The sequence below is a fragment of the Balaenoptera acutorostrata genome, chromosome 12, assembly GCF_949987535.1.
Source record: "Balaenoptera acutorostrata chromosome 12, mBalAcu1.1, whole genome shotgun sequence".
NCBI lineage: Eukaryota > Metazoa > Chordata > Mammalia > Artiodactyla > Balaenopteridae > Balaenoptera > Balaenoptera acutorostrata.
In genome coordinates, this window is record NC_080075.1 from 8,236,085 (window position 1) to 8,253,986 (window position 17,902).

Genomic DNA, 17,902 nt, shown 5'->3' on the forward strand with positions numbered 1-17,902 from the left:
CAGCAAGGACAGCTTCCGTTGAGGCATACAGGCCTCTCTCCAGTTAGACCCAGCCCTTCTGCTTTATATCCTCTCCAGGCCGTACATATACTGGATATTCAATAATTGGAATGGAATTGAAAGTGTGATTGCCTTGAAGCTTATTAATTAATGATATCTGGCTTCACTTCACACAGCACTTCTACTTGATGCCAAAACTCTGTGACAGGACAGATGCTGGGACCACAAGCAGTGAGTATGCCAATGTCACTGCTGCCTGAGCCAAATTTTACGAGACAAGGAAAATAAAGGGCAACTAGAATTCTGAGTCCTCGGCATCATCTTTAGTTAGCTGCCACGGAATTTCCCCAGCACTGAACCTCTCTTAACATTCTTACTTCTCCCCACCCCTCCAGGTGTCTGAAATAGAATAAAAGGAAATAAAACAACTTTCCCTAAATGATTTTTCCCTTCTCTTTTTTCTTTTAAATAGCAACCTCAACTGTTGGCAGAGGTTTCTAGGAATTCAAGGAACATCAATAAAGTTTAGGCCAAATGAGATTTATAATTAGAAAACAGATACTATTTTGGGTATTAAATTTAAGGATAAAATGAAGCCAAGTCCACATAACGTATTTATAGACACCACAGCACAGAGCAGCCGGTCCAGCTGCACCCAGTGTCTGGTGCTTCTGGCTGAATCTCTGTTCTCCAGGGGAACAGACTAAGCTCCTTTAGGGCAGGGACCACATTCTGGTCGGCTCTGGATTCTCCAACACATGCACACCCTCCACTCAAAGGGCCACTCATAGAATGTGTTGAATTCAATTAAACGAGAGAACAATTTTTAAAAAAAGTTAACGACGACTGCTAAGGTGACATCTGAACCCACATGTTCAAACACTGACATTCTTACCCATTTTCCAGTGAAACTACTGGAGGGAAAGGGGACAGAATTAAACCAATTAATAGCACTAAAACCTCCAAGCCTACACTAAGGAAGAATCACACCATGTTTAGCCAGTGAAAATGACTAGAATTTAAAACATATTTTAATGAGAACACTTTCTCACCATCTTTAAATAGAAATGACTTGCACTTTTTACTCTGAAGCTGCGAGGCCATCAGGACTTATTTACTTCCTGGTCTGTGGGGTTCTGAAGCCACCCCACCACCAGCTCTCCAGTGCTCTTGAGGCATGTGTTGGACATGTCCTCCTCTGTTGGGAGACCTTGTGGCAGCTTCAGGGGCTTGATTCTGTGACATAAGAGAATGCTTTTAGAGTTATACTAGGTAACACATTTTAAGAAACTGCTGGAATAACAAACAACAAACCTTATCAAATGTTTAACCACTTTCAGTTTTGCATTCACCGAAGGGATATTCTTGTGAACTTGAGGAGTATGTGCCTACAAACAAAGGAAACAATGTCATGGATCAATTTCAAAAGCACAGATGGTCGCATGTTACAGGGAAAGGTTAAGGTGTAGGCTCATTCTGTCTAAATCAAACTTCCAAACATATTACATGAAATAATACATTTAAACAAAAGAAATATTAAACATACACCTTAAAGTTTTAAAAGTGGAAAATTTAAAGCAAATTTAAACAACACTAAAGATGACTAAAATAGTTACATACTTTTTGTAACCCAAGCATCTTTATTATATCTTTCTCCCAATATGGACGTCTTTTTGTACTTTTTATTCTGGTAACAATATGCAGTTTATGAGGTTGCTGTGGATCCCCACCATATTTTTCATGATCTTCAGGTGAAGGCTGGAAAACCTAGAAAGGAAGAATTATAAATGGTAAAATTTCAATTTACACAGCTTCTATGTACCTCCTTTATTTTTTTTTCCTTAAAAAAACTTCAAACAACTACATAATGATTTCATCCCTAATAGTTCTATAATCCTCACCCTCAAATTGAACATTTCTACCAGTCTGATTACTCAGATAGATGGAGTCTAAGAATTTCATACACTAAGAAAAATACCACACAGGCAAGGTTTTGTTTTGTTTTGCTTTTATTAAGAGAAAAGCAGGAGCAACCAGATGACACTAAAGAGTTCAAATGTCAAGAGAATATATTGCATTATATGAGCTGAGCCTTGGGCTGCATCCCCTCCCCCATTCAAGGAGGGGGACAAACAAAAACTTACAATGACATTAACACATGAGTATTAAAAAAGTATGTATTGGCTGCAACCCTGAATAAGGATGTATGTATAACACTATTTGTAATACTGAAAATTTTAAAGACCACATCTATATTCCTCAAGAGAATAGCTAAATAAATTATGATGCATACATTCTAAATAAAACTAAAAATAATATAACTAAATAAGATATGATGCAAATAAATTATGATGAATCCTACTGGCTATAATGCTACCATTAAAACAAATAAGGTTTACTACCTTTGTAAGTACTAACATTGAAGGATGGTCATAATATATTCTTTTTTTTTTTTTTTTTAATTTATTTTATTGATGGCTGTGTTGGGTCTTCGTTTCTGTGCGAGGGCTTTCTCCAGTTATGGCAAGCAGGGGCCACTCTTCATCGCGGTGCGCGGGCCTCTCGCTATCGCGGCCTCTCTTGTTGCGGAGCACAGGCTCCAGACGCGCAGGCTCAGCAATTGTGGCTCACGGGCCCAGCCGCTCCGCGGCATGTGGGATCTTCCCAGACCAGGGCTCGAACCCGTGTCCCCTGCATTGGCAGGCGGATTCTCAACCACTGCGCCACCAGGGAAGCCCCATAATATATTCTTGAGCAAAAAAAAACAAATTTCCACACCATTGTGTAACAGGATCTTGTATTTGTTTCATCTACACCATGATGAGTGTGTATATATGATGTATTCTGTAACTACTGATCCTAAGAATATGATCCTAACTTCTATTTTTTATTGTTTTTAACATCTTTATTGGAGTATAATTGCTTTACAATGGTGTGTTAGTTTCTGCTTTATAAGAAAGTGAATCAGCTATACATATACATATATCCCATCCCCATATCTCCTCCCTCTTGCATTTCCCTCCCATCCTCCCTAACCCACCCCTCTAGGTGGTCACAAACCACCGAGCTGATATCCCTGTGCTATGCAGCTGCTTCCCCGTAGCTATCTGTTTTACGTTTGGTAGTGTATATATGTCCATGCCACTCACTTCATCTCAGCTTACCCTTCCCCCTCCCCAAGTCCTCAAGTCCATTCTCCATGTCTGCGTAGTTATTCCTGTCCTGCCCCTAGGTTCTTCAAAACCTTTTTTTTTTCAGATTCCATATATATGTTAGCATACGGTATTTGTTTTTCTCTTTCTGACTTACTTCACTCTGTATGACAGTCTCTAGGTCCATCCACCTCGCTACAAATAACTCAATTTCATTTCTTTTTATGGCTGAGTAATATTCCATTGTATATATGTGCCACATCTTCTTTATCCATTCATCTGTCGATGGACACTTAGGCTGCTTCCATGTCCTGGCTATTGTAAATAGAGCTGCAAAGAACATTGTGGTACATGTCTCTTTTTGAATTATAGTTTTCTCAGGGTATATGCCCAGTAGTGGGATTGCTGGGTCATATGGTAGTTCTATTTTCAGTTTTTTAAGGAACCTCCATACTGTTCTCCATAGTGGCTGTATCAATTTACATTCCCACCAACAGCGCAAGACGGTTCCCTTTTCTCCACACCCTCTTCAGCATTTATTGTTTGTAGATTTTTAGATGATGGCCAGTCTGACTGGTGTGAGGTGATACCTCATTGTAGTTTTGATTTGCATTTCTCTAATGATTAGTGATGTTGAGCAACCTTCCATGTGTTTGTTGCCAATCTGTATACCTTCTTTGGAGAAATGTCTACTTAGGTCTTCTGCCCATTTTTGGATTGGGTTGCTTGTTTTCTTGATATTGTGCTGCATGAGCTGCTTGTATATTTTGGAGATTATTCCTTTGTCAGTTGCTTCGTTTGCAAATATTTTCGCCCATTCTGAGGGTTGCCTTTTCATCTTGTTTATGTTTTCCTTTGCTGTGCAAAAGCTTTTAAATTTCATTAGGTCCCATTTATTTTTGTTTTTATGTCCATTTCTCTAGGAGCTGGGTCAAAAAGGATCTTGCTGTGATTTATGTCATAGAGTGTTCTGCCTATGTTTTCCTCTAAGAGTTTTATAGTGTCTGGCCTTACATTTAGGCCTTTAATCCATTTTGAGTTTATTTTTGTGTATGGTGTTAGGGAGTGTTCTAATTTCATTCTTTTACATGTAGCTGTCCAGTTTTCCCAGCACCACTTACTGAAGAGGCTGTCTTATCTCCATTGTATACTCTTGCCTCCTTTTTCAAAAATAAGGTGACCATATGTGCGTGATTTTATCTCTGGGCTTTCTATCCTGTTCCATTGATCTGCATTTCTGTTTTTCTGCCAGTACCATATTGTCTTGATTACTGTAGCTTTGTAGTGTAGTCTGAGGCCCAGGAGCCTGATTCCTCCGGCTCCGTTTTTCTTTCTCAAGATTGCTTTGGCTATTCGGGGTCTTTGGTGTTTCCATACAAATTGTGAAATTTTTTGTTCTAGTTCTGTGAAAAATGCCAGTGGTAGTTTGATAGGGATTGCATTGAATCTGTAGATTGCATTGAGTAGAACAGTCATTTTCACAATGTTGATTCTTCCAATCCAAGAACATGGTATATCTCTCCATCTGTTTGTATCATCTTTAATTTCTTTCAACAGTGTCTCATGGTTTTCTACGTACAAGTCTTTTGTCTCCTTAGGTAGGTTTATTCTTAGGTATTTTATTCTTTTTGTTGCAATGGTAAATGGGAGTGTTTCCTTAATTTCTCTTTCAGATTTTTCATCATTAGTGTACAGGAATGCCAGAAATTTCTGTGCATTAATTTTGTATCCTGCTACTCTACTAAATTCATTGATTAGCTCTAGTAGTTGTCTGGGAGCATCTTTAGGATTCTCTGTGTATAGTATCATGTCATCTGCAAACAGTGACAGTTTTACTTCTTCTTTTCCAATTTGGATTCCTTTTATTGCTTTTTCTTCTCTGATTGTTGTGGCTAAAACTTCCAAAACTATGTTGAATAATAGTGGTGAGAGTGGGCAACCTTGTCTTGTTCCTGATCTTAGAGGAAACGGTTTCAGTTTTTCACCAATGAGAACGATGTTGGCTGTGGGCTTGTCATATATGGCCTTTATTATGTTGAGGTAAGTTCCCTCTATGCCTACTTTCTTGAGGGTTTTTATCATAAACGGGTGTTGAATTTTGTCAAAAGCTTTTTCTGCATCTATTGAGATGATCATATGGTTTTTATCCTTCAATTTGTTAATATGGTGTATCACACTGGTTGATTTGCGTATACTGAAGAACCCTTACATCCCTGGGATAAACCCCACTTGATCATGGTGTATGATCCTTTTAATGTGCTGTTGGATTCTGTTTGCTAGTATTTTGTTGAGGATTTTTGCGTCTATGTTCATCAGAGATACTGGCCTGTAGTTTTCTTTTTTGGGGACATCTTAGTCTGGTTTTGGTATCAGGGTGATGGTGGCCTCGCAGAATTTAGGAATGTTCCTCCCTCTGCTATATTTTGGAAGAGTTTGAGAAGGATAGGTGTTAGCTCTTCTCTAAATGTTTGATAGAATTCACCTGTGAAGCCATCCAGTCCTGGGCTTTTGTTTGTTGGAAGATTTTTAATCACAGTCTCAATTCAGTGCTTGTGATTGGTCCGTTTATATTTTCTATTTCTTCCTGGTTCAGTCTCAGAAGGTTGTACTTTTCTAAGAACTTGTCCATTTCTTCCAGGTTGTCCATTTTATTGGCATATAGTTGCTTGTAGTAATCTCTCATGATCCTTTGTATTTCTGCAGTGACAGTTGTTACTTCTCCTTTTTCATTTCTAATTCTATTGATTTGAGTCTTTTCCCTTTTTTTCTTGATGAGTCTGGCTAATGGTTTATAAATTTTGTTTATCTTTTCAAAGAACCAGCTTTTCGTTTTATTGATCTTTGCTACTGTTTCCTTCATTTCCTTTTTATTTATTTCTTATCTGATCTTTATGATTTCTTTCCTTCTGCTAACTTTGGGGTTTTTTTGTTCTTCTTTCTCTAATTGCTTTAGGTGTAAGGTTAGGTTGTTTATTTGAGATGTTTCCTGTTTCTTGAGGTAGGATTGTATTGCTATAAAGTTCCCTCTTAGAACTGCTTTTGCTGCATCCTATAGGTTTTGGGTCGTGTTTTCATTATCATTTGTTTCTAGGTATTTTTTTGATTTTCTCTTTAATTTCTTCAGTGATCTCTTGGTTATTAAGTAATGTATGGTATAGCCTCCATGTGTTTGTATTTTTTAGATTTTTTCTTGTAATTGATACCTAGTCTCATAGTTTTGTGGTCGGAAAAGATACTGATACAATTTCAATTTTCTTAAATTTACCAAGGCTTGATTTGTGACCCAAGATATGATCTATCCTGGAGAATGTTCCATGAGCAGTTGAGAAGAAAGTGTATTCTGTTGTTTTTGGATGGAATGTCCTATAAATAACAATTAAGTCCATCTTGTTTAATGTATCATTTAAAGCTTGTGTTTCCTTATTTATTTTCATTTTGGATCATCTGTCCATTGGTGAAAGTGGGGTGTTAAAGTCCCCTACTATGACTGTTTAACTGTCGACTTCCCCTTTTATTGCTGTTAGTATTTGCCTTATGTATTGAGGTGCTCCTATGTTGGGTGCATATATATTTACAATTGTTATATCTTCTTCTTGGATTGATCTGTTGATCATTATGTAGTGTCCTTCTTTGTCTCTTATAATAGTCTTTATTTTAAAGTCTATTTTGTCTGATATGAGAATTGCTACTCCAGCTTTCTTTTGATTTCCATTTGCATGGAATATCTTTTTCCATCCCCTCACTTTCAGTCTGTATGTGTCCCTAGGTCTGAAGTGGGTCTCTTGTAGACAGCATATATACGGGTCTTGTTTTTGTATCCATTCAGCCAGTCTGTGTCTTTTGGTTGGAGCATTTAATCCATTTACATTTAAGGTAGTTATGGATATGTATGTTCCTATGACCATTTTCTTAATTGTTTTGGGTTTGTTATTGTAGGTCTTTTTCTTTTCTTGTGTTTCCTGCCTAGAGAAGTTCCTTTAGCATTTGTTGTGAAGCTGGTTTGGTGGTGCTGAATTCTCTTAGCTTTTGCTTGTCTGTAAAGGTTTTAATTTGTCCGTCAAATCTGAATGAGATCCTTGTTGGGTAGAATAATCTTGGTTGTAGGTTTTTCCCTTTCATCACTTTAAATATGTCCTGCCACTCCCTTCTGGCTTGCAGAGTTTCTGCTGAAAGATCAGCTGTTAACCTTATGGGGATTCCCTTGTATGTTAGTTGTTGTTTTTCCCTTGCTGCCTTTAATATTTTTTCTTTGTATTTAATTTTTGATAGCTTGATTAATATGTGTCTTGGCGTGTTTCTCCTTGGATTTATCCTGTATGGGACTCTTTGCGCTTCCTGGCCTTGATTGACTATTTCCTTTCCCATATTAGGGAAGTTTTCAACTATAATCTCTTCAAATATTTTCTCAGTCCCTTTCTCTTTCTCTTGTTCTTCTGGGACCCCTATAATTCGAATGTTGGTGAGTTTAATGTTGTCCCAGAGGTCTCTGAGACTGTCCTCATTTCTTTTCATTCTTTTTTCTTTATTCTGCTCTGCAGTAGTTATTTCCACTATTTTATCTTCCAGGTCACTTATCTGTTCTTCTGCCTCAGTTATTCTGCTATTGATTCCTTCTAGAGAATTTTTAATTTCATTTATTGTGTTGTTCATCATTGTTTGTTTGCTCTTTAGTTCTTCTAGGTCCTTGTTAAACGTTTCTTGTATTTTCTCTATTCTACTTCCAAGATTTTGGATCATCTTTACTGTCATTACTCTGAATTCTTTTTCAGGCAGACTGCCTATTTCCTCTTCATTTGTTTGGTCTGGTGGGTTTTCACCTTGCTTCTTCATCTGCTGTGTGTTTCTCTGTCTTCTCGTTTTGCTTAACTTACTGTGTTTGGGGTCTCCTTTTCCCAGGCTGCAGGTTCGTAGTTCCCGTTGTTTTTGGTGTCTGCCTCCAGTGGCTAAGGTTGGTTCAGTGGGTTGTGTAGGCTTCCTGGTGGAGGGGACCGTTGCCTGTGTTCTGGTGGATGAGGCTGGATCTTGTCTTTCTGGTGGGCAGGACCAAGTTTGGTGGTGTGTTTTGGGGTGTCTGTGACCTTATTATGATTTTAGGTAGCCTCTCCACTAATGGGTGGGGTTGTGTTCCTGTCTTGCTAGTTGTTTGGCGTAGGGTGTCCAGGACTGGAGCTTGCTGGTCGTTGAGTGGAGCTGGGTGTTAGGTTTGAGATGGAGATCTCTGGGAAAGCTTTCGCCATTTGATATTACGTGGAGCCGGGAGGTTTCTGGTGGACCAATGTCCTGAACTTGGCTCTCCCAACTCAGAGGTACACACGTGGCCGGAGGATGAAGACCCTGTCAGCCACACAGCCAGTTACGTGGGGAGTTTCTTGCCTTTTGGGAAGTCTGAGGTCTTCTGCCAGCGTTCAGTAGGTGTTCTGTAGGAGTTGTTCCACATGTAGATGTATTTCTGATGTATTTGTGGGGAGGAAGGTGATCTCCACATCTTACTCCTCTGCCAGCTTGAAGGTCTCTCCCTTAAATTCTAGATATGATTCTAACAATTATATATATATGTGTATGTGTGTATGTGTGTGTATATATATATATATATATATATATATATATATATATATATATTTATTTATTTATTTATTTATTTATCCTTATATGTATAAAGGTGTCAAAAACATTAGGTCAAGAGTCATACCTCTGGGGAATCTGACTGAGGAAGGCCAAAAAAAAAGACAGTACTTTAATCAAAAAGGATATTATTCAATCATTAACTTATCCACAGAGGGTTCACATTACATTGTTAAATGATGAAAGCAGCTGGAGAAGCATTATAGCCAAGATGATGCACATCTTCAAAAATATTTAACAAAAAAGTAAAAGTATTTACTTTTAACAAAAAGTAAATATTTAGCAGAAAAGTATGCACATCTTCAAAAATATTTAACAGAAAAGTTAGCAGTATTTGCCTCCAGGTGGGTAGGATGAAGGGTATTTTTCTAGAGATTTTGATGGGGTAGGTGCGCCAAAGAAAAGGAGAGAAGAATTAAAGAAATGGTGTGAGAAGCATGAAATATTCAGGAAAAGTAAGTGGTTCTGTGTGACTAAGGTAGAAAAAAACAGGAAAAGCAATGCAGGGGGAAAGTTAAACTAAGCTTAACTATGCTGAGTCTTTAGAAATTTCCAGAATGGATATAAGGCTACTGGAGTTTTGAAGCAAAATGACATTTCAAAAATAGATTCAGAAAGAAAACTCTTTCAAATGAACTGGAGGTGGAGACTGATACAAGGAAACTCAGGATGCACTTAGAGCCATGGTTTAAGAGTCTGAATTACATCAGCTGTAACAGAAAGGGACTGATGTGGGGACTTTAGGTAGTAAAATAGATGGATTTGTGGTGGGTGAGGGAGAAGATACGGTTGATATTGACTCAGAGGTTTCTAGTCTGGGAAATCAGGTAGAGGATGGTAGCATTAACTGACATCACTAATACAGGACAAGCACCCTCTTTTAGTTTGGTTGGAGGACAACCTCATTTGTAAGACAATGAGTCTAATTTTGGATAACTTGAAATACCTACAGGTTATCTAAGCAGCAAGGTCTAGAAACTACAGGAGAATACAGGAGTAAGTTCAGAAGATAGGCAAAGGGCTGGAGATGCACATCACAGAGTCATTTCTATGAAGTTTAAAAGTTTTCATGCTCACTACAGCCAGCGATCAAAATCACTCCCCCCCACATTTTAAACAAATGCTAACATCAGTATCTATCATTTCTTCCAGAAGTTTACAGTCTAAGGAACATGAAAACATGTAAGACAATGCAGTTGTGGACCATGACTTGAAAAAAAAGAGATTTCTGATAAAAGAACATCAAGCACATTAAAGGTATCTAAATAGTCAATGGTAATACTATTTTAGCTTTTAAAAAAATCAGTGGAGAATGGTGGTTACCAGGGACTGGGGGGAGAAGGTATGAGGAGTTACTGTTTAATGAGTACAGAGTTCCAGTTTTGCAAGATGAAGCATTCTGGAGATAGTGGCTGTGATGGTCACAAGACAATATGAATGTACTTAATACCACTGAACTGTACACTTAAAAATGGTTAAATTTTATGTTGCATGTATTTTACCACAGTACAAAAAAATTGGAGAAATCAAAACAAAACAGAAATCTATTGAGGGCTTAGTCGGTGTTTTCTAAAAGAATGCTAGGTAGACACAAATCTAGCAGAGAAGAAGATCCAAATTAGCAATGGCTGATAGAGAAAGGGAAAACCAAGAGCCACACAGACAGTCTGAGCAGGAGGAAGAAACGCTGTTTCCTCAGGGCAAGGGTGATATGAAAACACAAGACATCAAGGGAAAAGGCCATAAGCAGGAATAAACAGATTCTGAGACAAAAACCCAGTACTTAAAAGGTCAGTGGCACATCTTTATTTTTAATAATCATTTACATAAATCCTACTATGTTTAATTTTTTTTTTTAACTTTTTTTATTTTTAAAATTTTTATTGGAATACAGTTGATTTACAACGTTGTGTTAATATCAGGTGCACAGCAAAGTGAATCAGTTATACATATACGTATAGCCACCCCTTTTTTTAGATTCTTTTCCCATATAGGCCATTGTAGAGTATTAAGTAGAGTTCCCTGCGTTATACAGTAGGTTCTTATTAGTTATCTATTTTATATACAGTAGTGTGTATATGTCAACCCCAATCTTCCAATTTATCCCTCCCACATAAATCCTACGTTTTAAACTCTGCACTTCTACCTATACCCACAAATAATTTAACGTGCAAGTTTTCAATATTACAAAAATTGGTACCTTTCAAAACATAATGTAACAGGGAAGAGAGAATTCTGACTCCATGTTGGTTCTGTTTCTTTTACTTTAACCTTTGCTTTTCGTTGCTTTTGTTATAGCTGTAAGCATAGATAATGGCCTGCCACAAGGAACCCTGCCCCTCTGCCTGTTAAAGTAAAAGGCCTTTGTTCAGCTCACAGACAGACATTCTGACCCTGCCCACCTGTGAATGGCTGCAGAAAAGAAGAAATTAACACATCCCTTCCCCATGCAAGTCGAGGGAAGAGATTTTGCAAGACAAATGGCCTTTTTACTTTACTTCCTCACCTCCTCCCCATCTGTTCTATAAAAGAAACTGGCATCCAGACCCCAATAAAATGGTTTTTGGGTACACTAGTCCACCATCTTCTCAGTGTGCCGGCTTTCCAAATAAGAGTCGCTGTTCCTTGCCTCAACATCTCATCTCCCGATTTATTGGCCCGTCCTGCGGCAAGTAGAATGAGCTTGGACTCGGTAACAGTAACATGTTTTTCAAAAACAGTAACGTAAAAACTTACTTTATCTGGAATTCTTGACTTCGTAAATTTGTGACGAATCCAATCTGTACAAACAAGGGGCTCCACACCTTTTGTCACCATCTAAAATATGCCATAAAACATTTGTTTTTTAGAACTCTATCGAGTGCAGAAATCATAACATACCAATTTTTAGGTGACAAAATCTGTTCTCACCTAACCTGTAATTATTAAACATTTATCTCGGCCCCCTAGCTGAATGAATACATCTCATCTTACCACTACCATAAAGAAAAAGCACATTAAATATAAACTTCTAGACCAGCAGTTGGCAATATTTTTCTGTAAAGAACCAGACAGTAAATATTTCCAGCTAAGGGGCTACACAGTTTCTGCAGCCAAGTCTCAGGTCTGCCACAGCAGGGCAAAAGCAGTTGTTGACAATATGTAAACAAATCGGTGTGGCTACGTTCCAATAAAACTTTTACAAAAATAGGTGGTGGGCTGAATTTGGCTTGTAGGTTGTCAGTGTGCTCTAGACAACATACGATAATTCAGCTTCAGCAACACAGTGTAAAAGAAAGCCAAAATGAGTTTCCAGTTTTCTTTCTAGTCCCAAGAATGCCATCAACTCCTGTTTCCTGTCTCTTGTTCCCTTTCTACAATCTTCCAGTCGTGTTTCTCTCAGGCTGCCAAAGAAAAAGGATTCACTGCTAATCCTTCATACCAGGAAACTCCTCTGGGTGGGCAATAATCATTCCCTTCATGCCCTCCCTGTACTGCAGAGATGGTATAAACAGTGGGAGAATAAGCAGGAGGGAATTGGGGGTTAGGAGAAGACTGGTGAAGGACGTGGGCTTTGACATACCAGGAACATTGGGCCTCTAATCCTGCTCTGTACTTACCAGCTGTGACAAATGAGATACTTATCCTCTCAGAGGGTCGGTTTCCTCGGCTATAAAAAGGAAATAATACTTACCACCCAGGATTAATCTGAGGTTAAGGTAAGTGTGTAAAGCACCTGACATTATTATTATCTAAAGGCAGCAGCAGGTCCTATCTAGACTCTGGACCTCATGAATAGATTAGGCTGCAACACTGAAATTTCTAGAAGAAAGACTGGAAGGAAATACATGAAAGTACAAACATTAATGGTCTCTGGGAAATTGTTTCTCTTCTTTCTGCTTTTCTACATTTTTCTAATTTTCTATTACTGAAAATGGACTCTTCATAACTGAAGGAAAAAAAAAAATCTAAAACTTTCAAAAGATTAAGGTGGGCCATGGGGAATCAACACTAGCCATTTTTTACCAGCATTTTCTCCAGGAAAAGGTCTTTTGTGATTTCAGATCTTTAGGGATAAAACAGCAGATAAACCACACAAAAAATTAACCCTCAACATTTAAAAAAAAAAAAAAAATATATATATATATATATATATATATATATATATAGAAACTTAAAATTTTAACTTGCCTGTATGTTTTGTTAATTAGAAAAGAGAGAAAAAGTTCTTAAGGAATAGGGAAAAAAAAAGATAATTCTTGAAAAGAAATACTTACTTGTAGTCTGCCTGGGGGCCTCTGAACTATTGAGCGCAAAATCCCTGCCATGAGTGTGGTGACTGTTCTCCTTAGGGGCTGTGAGAAGTAGAAAACAGATCTGTGGGTCAGGTATGCCTTAGAAATGGAGAGCTCAAACTGAAAAACTGGATGAAGTTTAACAGCAAAATCTTGATTGTTTTAATACACTAAGGACAAGAATTAAGTTATAATAGATGTTTCATTGAGAGTTCAAGAAAACCATAGGAAGTAATTATACATTAACCATATCCCATTTTCACCAAAGAGTTAAATTACACCCTAGGCTGATTCAACAAAACTAGGCAATGGAGGTTACTATCATTTAAAAAATCTTCAACAGCGAGGGCAGATATAAAGAATGCTTTGTTATAGAATCAAAAAAAAAAACAATTAAAGAGCTGGAAGGGACTGAAGAAATCCAAACTCCTAATTAGAACTGACAACCCTCTTACTTTATTTATGAGGAAAATGAATCCCAGAGAGTTCAATCATTTACCGAAGGGCATCCAGCTTTCAAGAGAGTATATGGTCTGGAACCCAAACCTCCTAATACCTAGTCCAGCACATTTTCACTAAATCATAACACCCTTCTGTTAAATAAAGCAGAATGTTCTTTTTTGCTTATTTATATTTTTTAACTATTCTTAACGAACATGCATGGCACTTATAAACTAAAAGTCATATTTATTTAGACACAAAACAATTATAGCCTACTATGCTGACTTAAACTGAATGCAGAAAGATTAAGTTCATGAACTACATGTATATTTTGGATAGGTTACTAAATTTGTATGTTTCAATTTTTCCCCCAAAGAACAGAAAGAAAACAATACCTATCTTGCAAATGAATTACTCTGAAAACACCTAAAACAGTACTTGGCACATAGAAGCCCTCAATAAATGGTAGTTTTTACTATTATACTATCATTAAATTATTACAAAGCTATAATAAGAATACCCTAACATGCCAAAATAGGGCAAGTGTTGTATTTCAGTGTCCACCAGATTCTGGCTCACTCAAGCTCTGCAGGTCTTTCCTGTGGTGTGGACAAAGCCATGAAGCTACTGGAATCAATGCAAGATGTCCCATTAGAAGGGCCTGACTTCAGAAAAAGTCTCAGCAACCGAACCAGTCTCTCAAAACTAATTACGTATCAGTTTTCGAAGAGTTAACTACTATATCCTTAGTGCCCTGAAAGCAAGAATTTTGTCTTGTTCATCTTCTACTCTCAGCATCTGGCACACCATTTGATGGACAGTAGGCACCCAGTGTTTGTTGATGAATGTCTGAATCAGTTAATGGGTTAGATCCATGGTCCACTCAACTCAGAATTCAGAAGTACATCAGAATTTCGTAACTGCCATTCGGACTTCAGACTTCAAACATTACAATACAGCAGAGCAGTTTCTAGTTCAAATCATCCAGTTTGCTTGGCTGGTTGTTTAGATCCTTTGTATCAAGGCTTCTTTAGAAGAGATGCTTAATCCTCCGTCCCTCCAATCAAATAGACAATGCTAAATTATTTTCTCTACCATACTCATTCCTCCCAAGTTAAGCGTTAGGTACTAACCCAACTTATTTAGCTTCACTCTTTGTTAAATCTTTCTCTTATCATTTAGATTTCAACAGGAGCCTCCTAACTGGCCTTCCTGCTTCTATTCTAACTTCCCCAAGGTCTTTTCTCCACAGCAGCAATCATCTCATTAAGTCCGAAATCAGATAATGTCAACTCCTCCGCTCAAAACCTTCCAATGAGCCAGGTTTCTCATTATCAGAGTAGGAGGTTACACACAAGCCAGAGAGGAAGGTTACAATGATCCATGTGATCCAATGACAGAGGATTAGTGTTGGAACTCATGTTTAGCTTAATATAGATATGATGGATATAGAAATAATTCTAGATACATATACACACATGGGTTAGCTCTGTTAGCTGAGAGGACCTAAAGGCAATGGCATCCCAGTAGCGACGAGCATGCCCAGTGCCCAGATCTTAGTTTCTAATAGCATTCTCTAAAAAAAAGAACCAGGACTCCTTGGAGAAATGGCTGATTATAGGGCTGTAGCAGGGAACATATAATGATGAGTCTGGAGCACCTAGTGCTAGAAAGGAACTACTCAAAAAATCAAAATGATGGGGGTATGTCAAAGGGACCAGAAGCCAACTGAAAGAGCTCCCAGTGGCTACAGATGAAATAATATGAGCAACAAAATAAGTAACAAAGTATTGGCTTATAATCCAAAACATAAACTAACCATGAGTCCATACTGATATAAACAGATGAATAAATTAATTAATGAGAGAGAAGAAACAAATCTCCTTTACAGAAGAATTTCAAATAATTTATGTAGATACTCCCCTCTCAAAGAGGTGGAGTAAAGCTATCAACCCTGAGGCATGGGCTACGCTTAAACACTTGCTACCAGAGTATAGTATAGAAAGGGGGGGAAATACCTTTACATTAGAGGAAACTAACAAGCACTACGTCATCGAGGTGATCGAGATTAACATCAATTGTGATAAAAGTAAAGTTGATAGCATGTATCCTTGATATGATGGAATGAGAATGGCACTTCACCTCTATGTCTTCCTTCCAAAAACCCCTAACACTTCTCTAACAGAAAAATATCAGACAAACTCCAATTGAAGGACATTGTACAAAATACTTGACCAGTACCTCCTCAAATACCTGACTGCCTTGAAACTGTCAAGGTCATCAAAACCAAGGCAAGTCATAGTCAAACTGTCATAGTCAAGAGGAGCATTTGACAACTAAACATAATGTGGTATCTTGGATGGGATTCTGGAACAGTAAAAGGACATCAGGTAAAAACTAAGAAAATCTGAATGAAGTATGACCTTTAGTTGATAACGTATCAATACTGGGTCATCAATTATAACGAATGTACCATACTAATGTAAGATGTTAGTAAAAGGGGAAATTGGTGTGGGGGTATGTAGGAACTCCATACTACTTTCATAACGTTTCCATAAATCTAGTTACTCCAAAATTAAAAGTTTATTTATTACAAGACTAAAAAGCTCCAATGCCTCTCCATTTCAATCAGAGCGACAGCCAGTCCTAAAGCCCCGCCTTGAGGACTTCACCTCCATACTCTTGCTCAATTGCTACACACACTGGCCCCGTTGCAGGTCCTGGAACTTGCCAGGCAGGCATACTCCCTTGACTGGCTGTTCCCCCTCCTGGAATGCCCCTGATATCCACATAGTTAACTCCCTAACGTCCTTCAATTTCTGGCCTAAATCTCATCTTCTCAATGAGTTCTACCCTAATTCCATTATTTAACATTTTGACGCACACTACAATTGTCAGCACTCCCAATCTCTCTTACTCTCCTTGATTTTCTTTCCATAGCATTTAACATCTTCTAACATAATTTAATTTTTTGTTAGGTTTGTGGTTTATTGTCTGTTCCCACCCAACAGCATGTTGGTTCCACAAGCACAAAGATTTAAAAATTTTCTTTTGTTTTAGGCTTGCTCTGTCTATTCACAGATGTATCGCAAGCATCTACCTAAAGCAGCACTGCCATGTAGCAGCCACTCATTTAATTTTTGCTGAATCAATGAAGTGTCATTTACATACTTCAGAATGTGTGACAGTCAAAAGTTGTAAGTTTCAATAAAGGTTATTCTTAATAATTAGGCACATAACTCTTGGACCTTGAAGCAATTATACTGTCTTTCACGGTACAATTAAGTTTCTCTTGCAAAGACACAAAAGCAGGAAAATAAATGCACCATATGAGAAGTATGATCCCATTTCCATTAATTAAAAAAAAAAAAAGGTGTCTGTGAATGTGTGTGTAAACAGAGAAAAACTCTGGAAGGCTATCAGAGAAACGTTAGCATACCCAGGGAGAGGAGGGTTGGCTACCAGGGCTATTTCCGCCCCTCCCCGACGTCCCACACCCCCGTAATGTCTGATAGGTTTGTTGTTGCTCTTTTACAATGACCATGCGTGTAACTGTTCTTTAAAAAAAACGAATTCCTTTTCTAAAGAGACATAATGGTAAATGGGAGGGGGGGCGCTACTGAAAATGCAGAACATAGGATTTCCCTTTCAATAAATCGACATCTCTGAAGGCAAGAAATGTCTCTTTGAACTCCTAATGCCTTCTAGGCAGGCGTCCGAAGTGCCTCTTGGAATAAACAAAACTAAATAAAAAACAGCGGAACAAGCAGCTCTGGGTAAGTGGCGATCAAAACGCGGTTGCAAAATCACGGCTTTTAGTAAAACGGTAAATATTTTAACTGCCAACTTCAGAGGATTTACGTTCTAAAATGCGGCAATTTTTAAATTAGGCAATTTTGTATCTCCATCAACAATTCAAGTTAGGCTGACCCCAGTGGAAAGCCGAAGTTATGCATAAAGCAGAAGCACAGAAAATGCTAAAACATACTTGAATTCCCTTTCCCGCCAGACTGCCCAGCCAAGGCGGCTCTGCCCTCGAGCCCCAGGAGGCGGGGCTCCACATGCCGCGTCCCGGGATTCCACAAACTGGGAAATGGGACCCAGCCGGCCAGTGGCTTTTTGGGAGCCCAAGGGACAGTACCTGGACGCAGGCCCATTCAGGTTACTGTGACCCGTAAACACAGAATCGAATGGAGAAAATCAATCCGCATCTGCATAGGGTTCCCAGATATGTACTCCTGGCAAAAATGCACTACTTTCGGCCACTCATTCCCCACTCACCGGCAATTTCCTAAATGTCTTTCAGCCTGAAGCTCACCACTCGGGAGAACCGGAGCAGAGAAAGGACCCAGAGTGCCACACTCAAACCCGGCCGTCACAGTGCACACACCCTGGCATTTTAGTTCCGGCCGA

The 17,902-nt window shown here is 38.4% G+C and overlaps 1 protein-coding gene across 2 annotated transcripts; it reads right to left on the reverse strand.

The window, feature by feature from the left end:
* Positions 1-1,009: 1,009 nt before the first annotated feature.
* MRPL30 (mitochondrial ribosomal protein L30) lies at positions 1,010-17,899 on the reverse strand. 2 transcript variants are annotated; one of them, XM_007197305.2, is made up of 6 exons: positions 17,771-17,899; positions 13,031-13,108; positions 11,511-11,591; positions 1,621-1,767; positions 1,315-1,388; positions 1,010-1,236 (listed from the first exon to the last, which is right to left on the reverse strand). In XM_007197305.2, exons 2-6 carry the CDS (start codon positions 13,079-13,081, stop codon positions 1,104-1,106), a joined length of 486 nt encoding a protein of 161 aa, XP_007197367.2. In that variant the 5' UTR covers positions 13,082-13,108; positions 17,771-17,899; the 3' UTR covers positions 1,010-1,103. The 2 variants fall into 2 exon arrangements, with proteins under 2 accessions (XP_007197367.2, XP_057413716.1); XM_057557733.1 differs by lacking the exon at positions 17,771-17,899 and adding an exon at positions 17,631-17,652.
* Positions 17,900-17,902: the final 3 nt, after the last annotated feature.

Coding starts and splice junctions, on each gene's coding strand:
- MRPL30 (XM_007197305.2), bottom strand. CDS start 13,081: ATGGCAGGGATTTTGCGCTCAATAGTTCAGAGGCCCCCAGGCAGACTA. Junction 1,768..11,510: donor AGTCAAGAATTCCAGATAAA/GTAAGTTTTTAC, acceptor CTTCCTTTCTAG/GTTTTCCAGCCTTCACCTGA. Junction 1,237..1,314: donor GTGGTTAAACATTTGATAAG/GTTTGTTGTTTG, acceptor CTTATGTCACAG/AATCAAGCCCCTGAAGCTGC.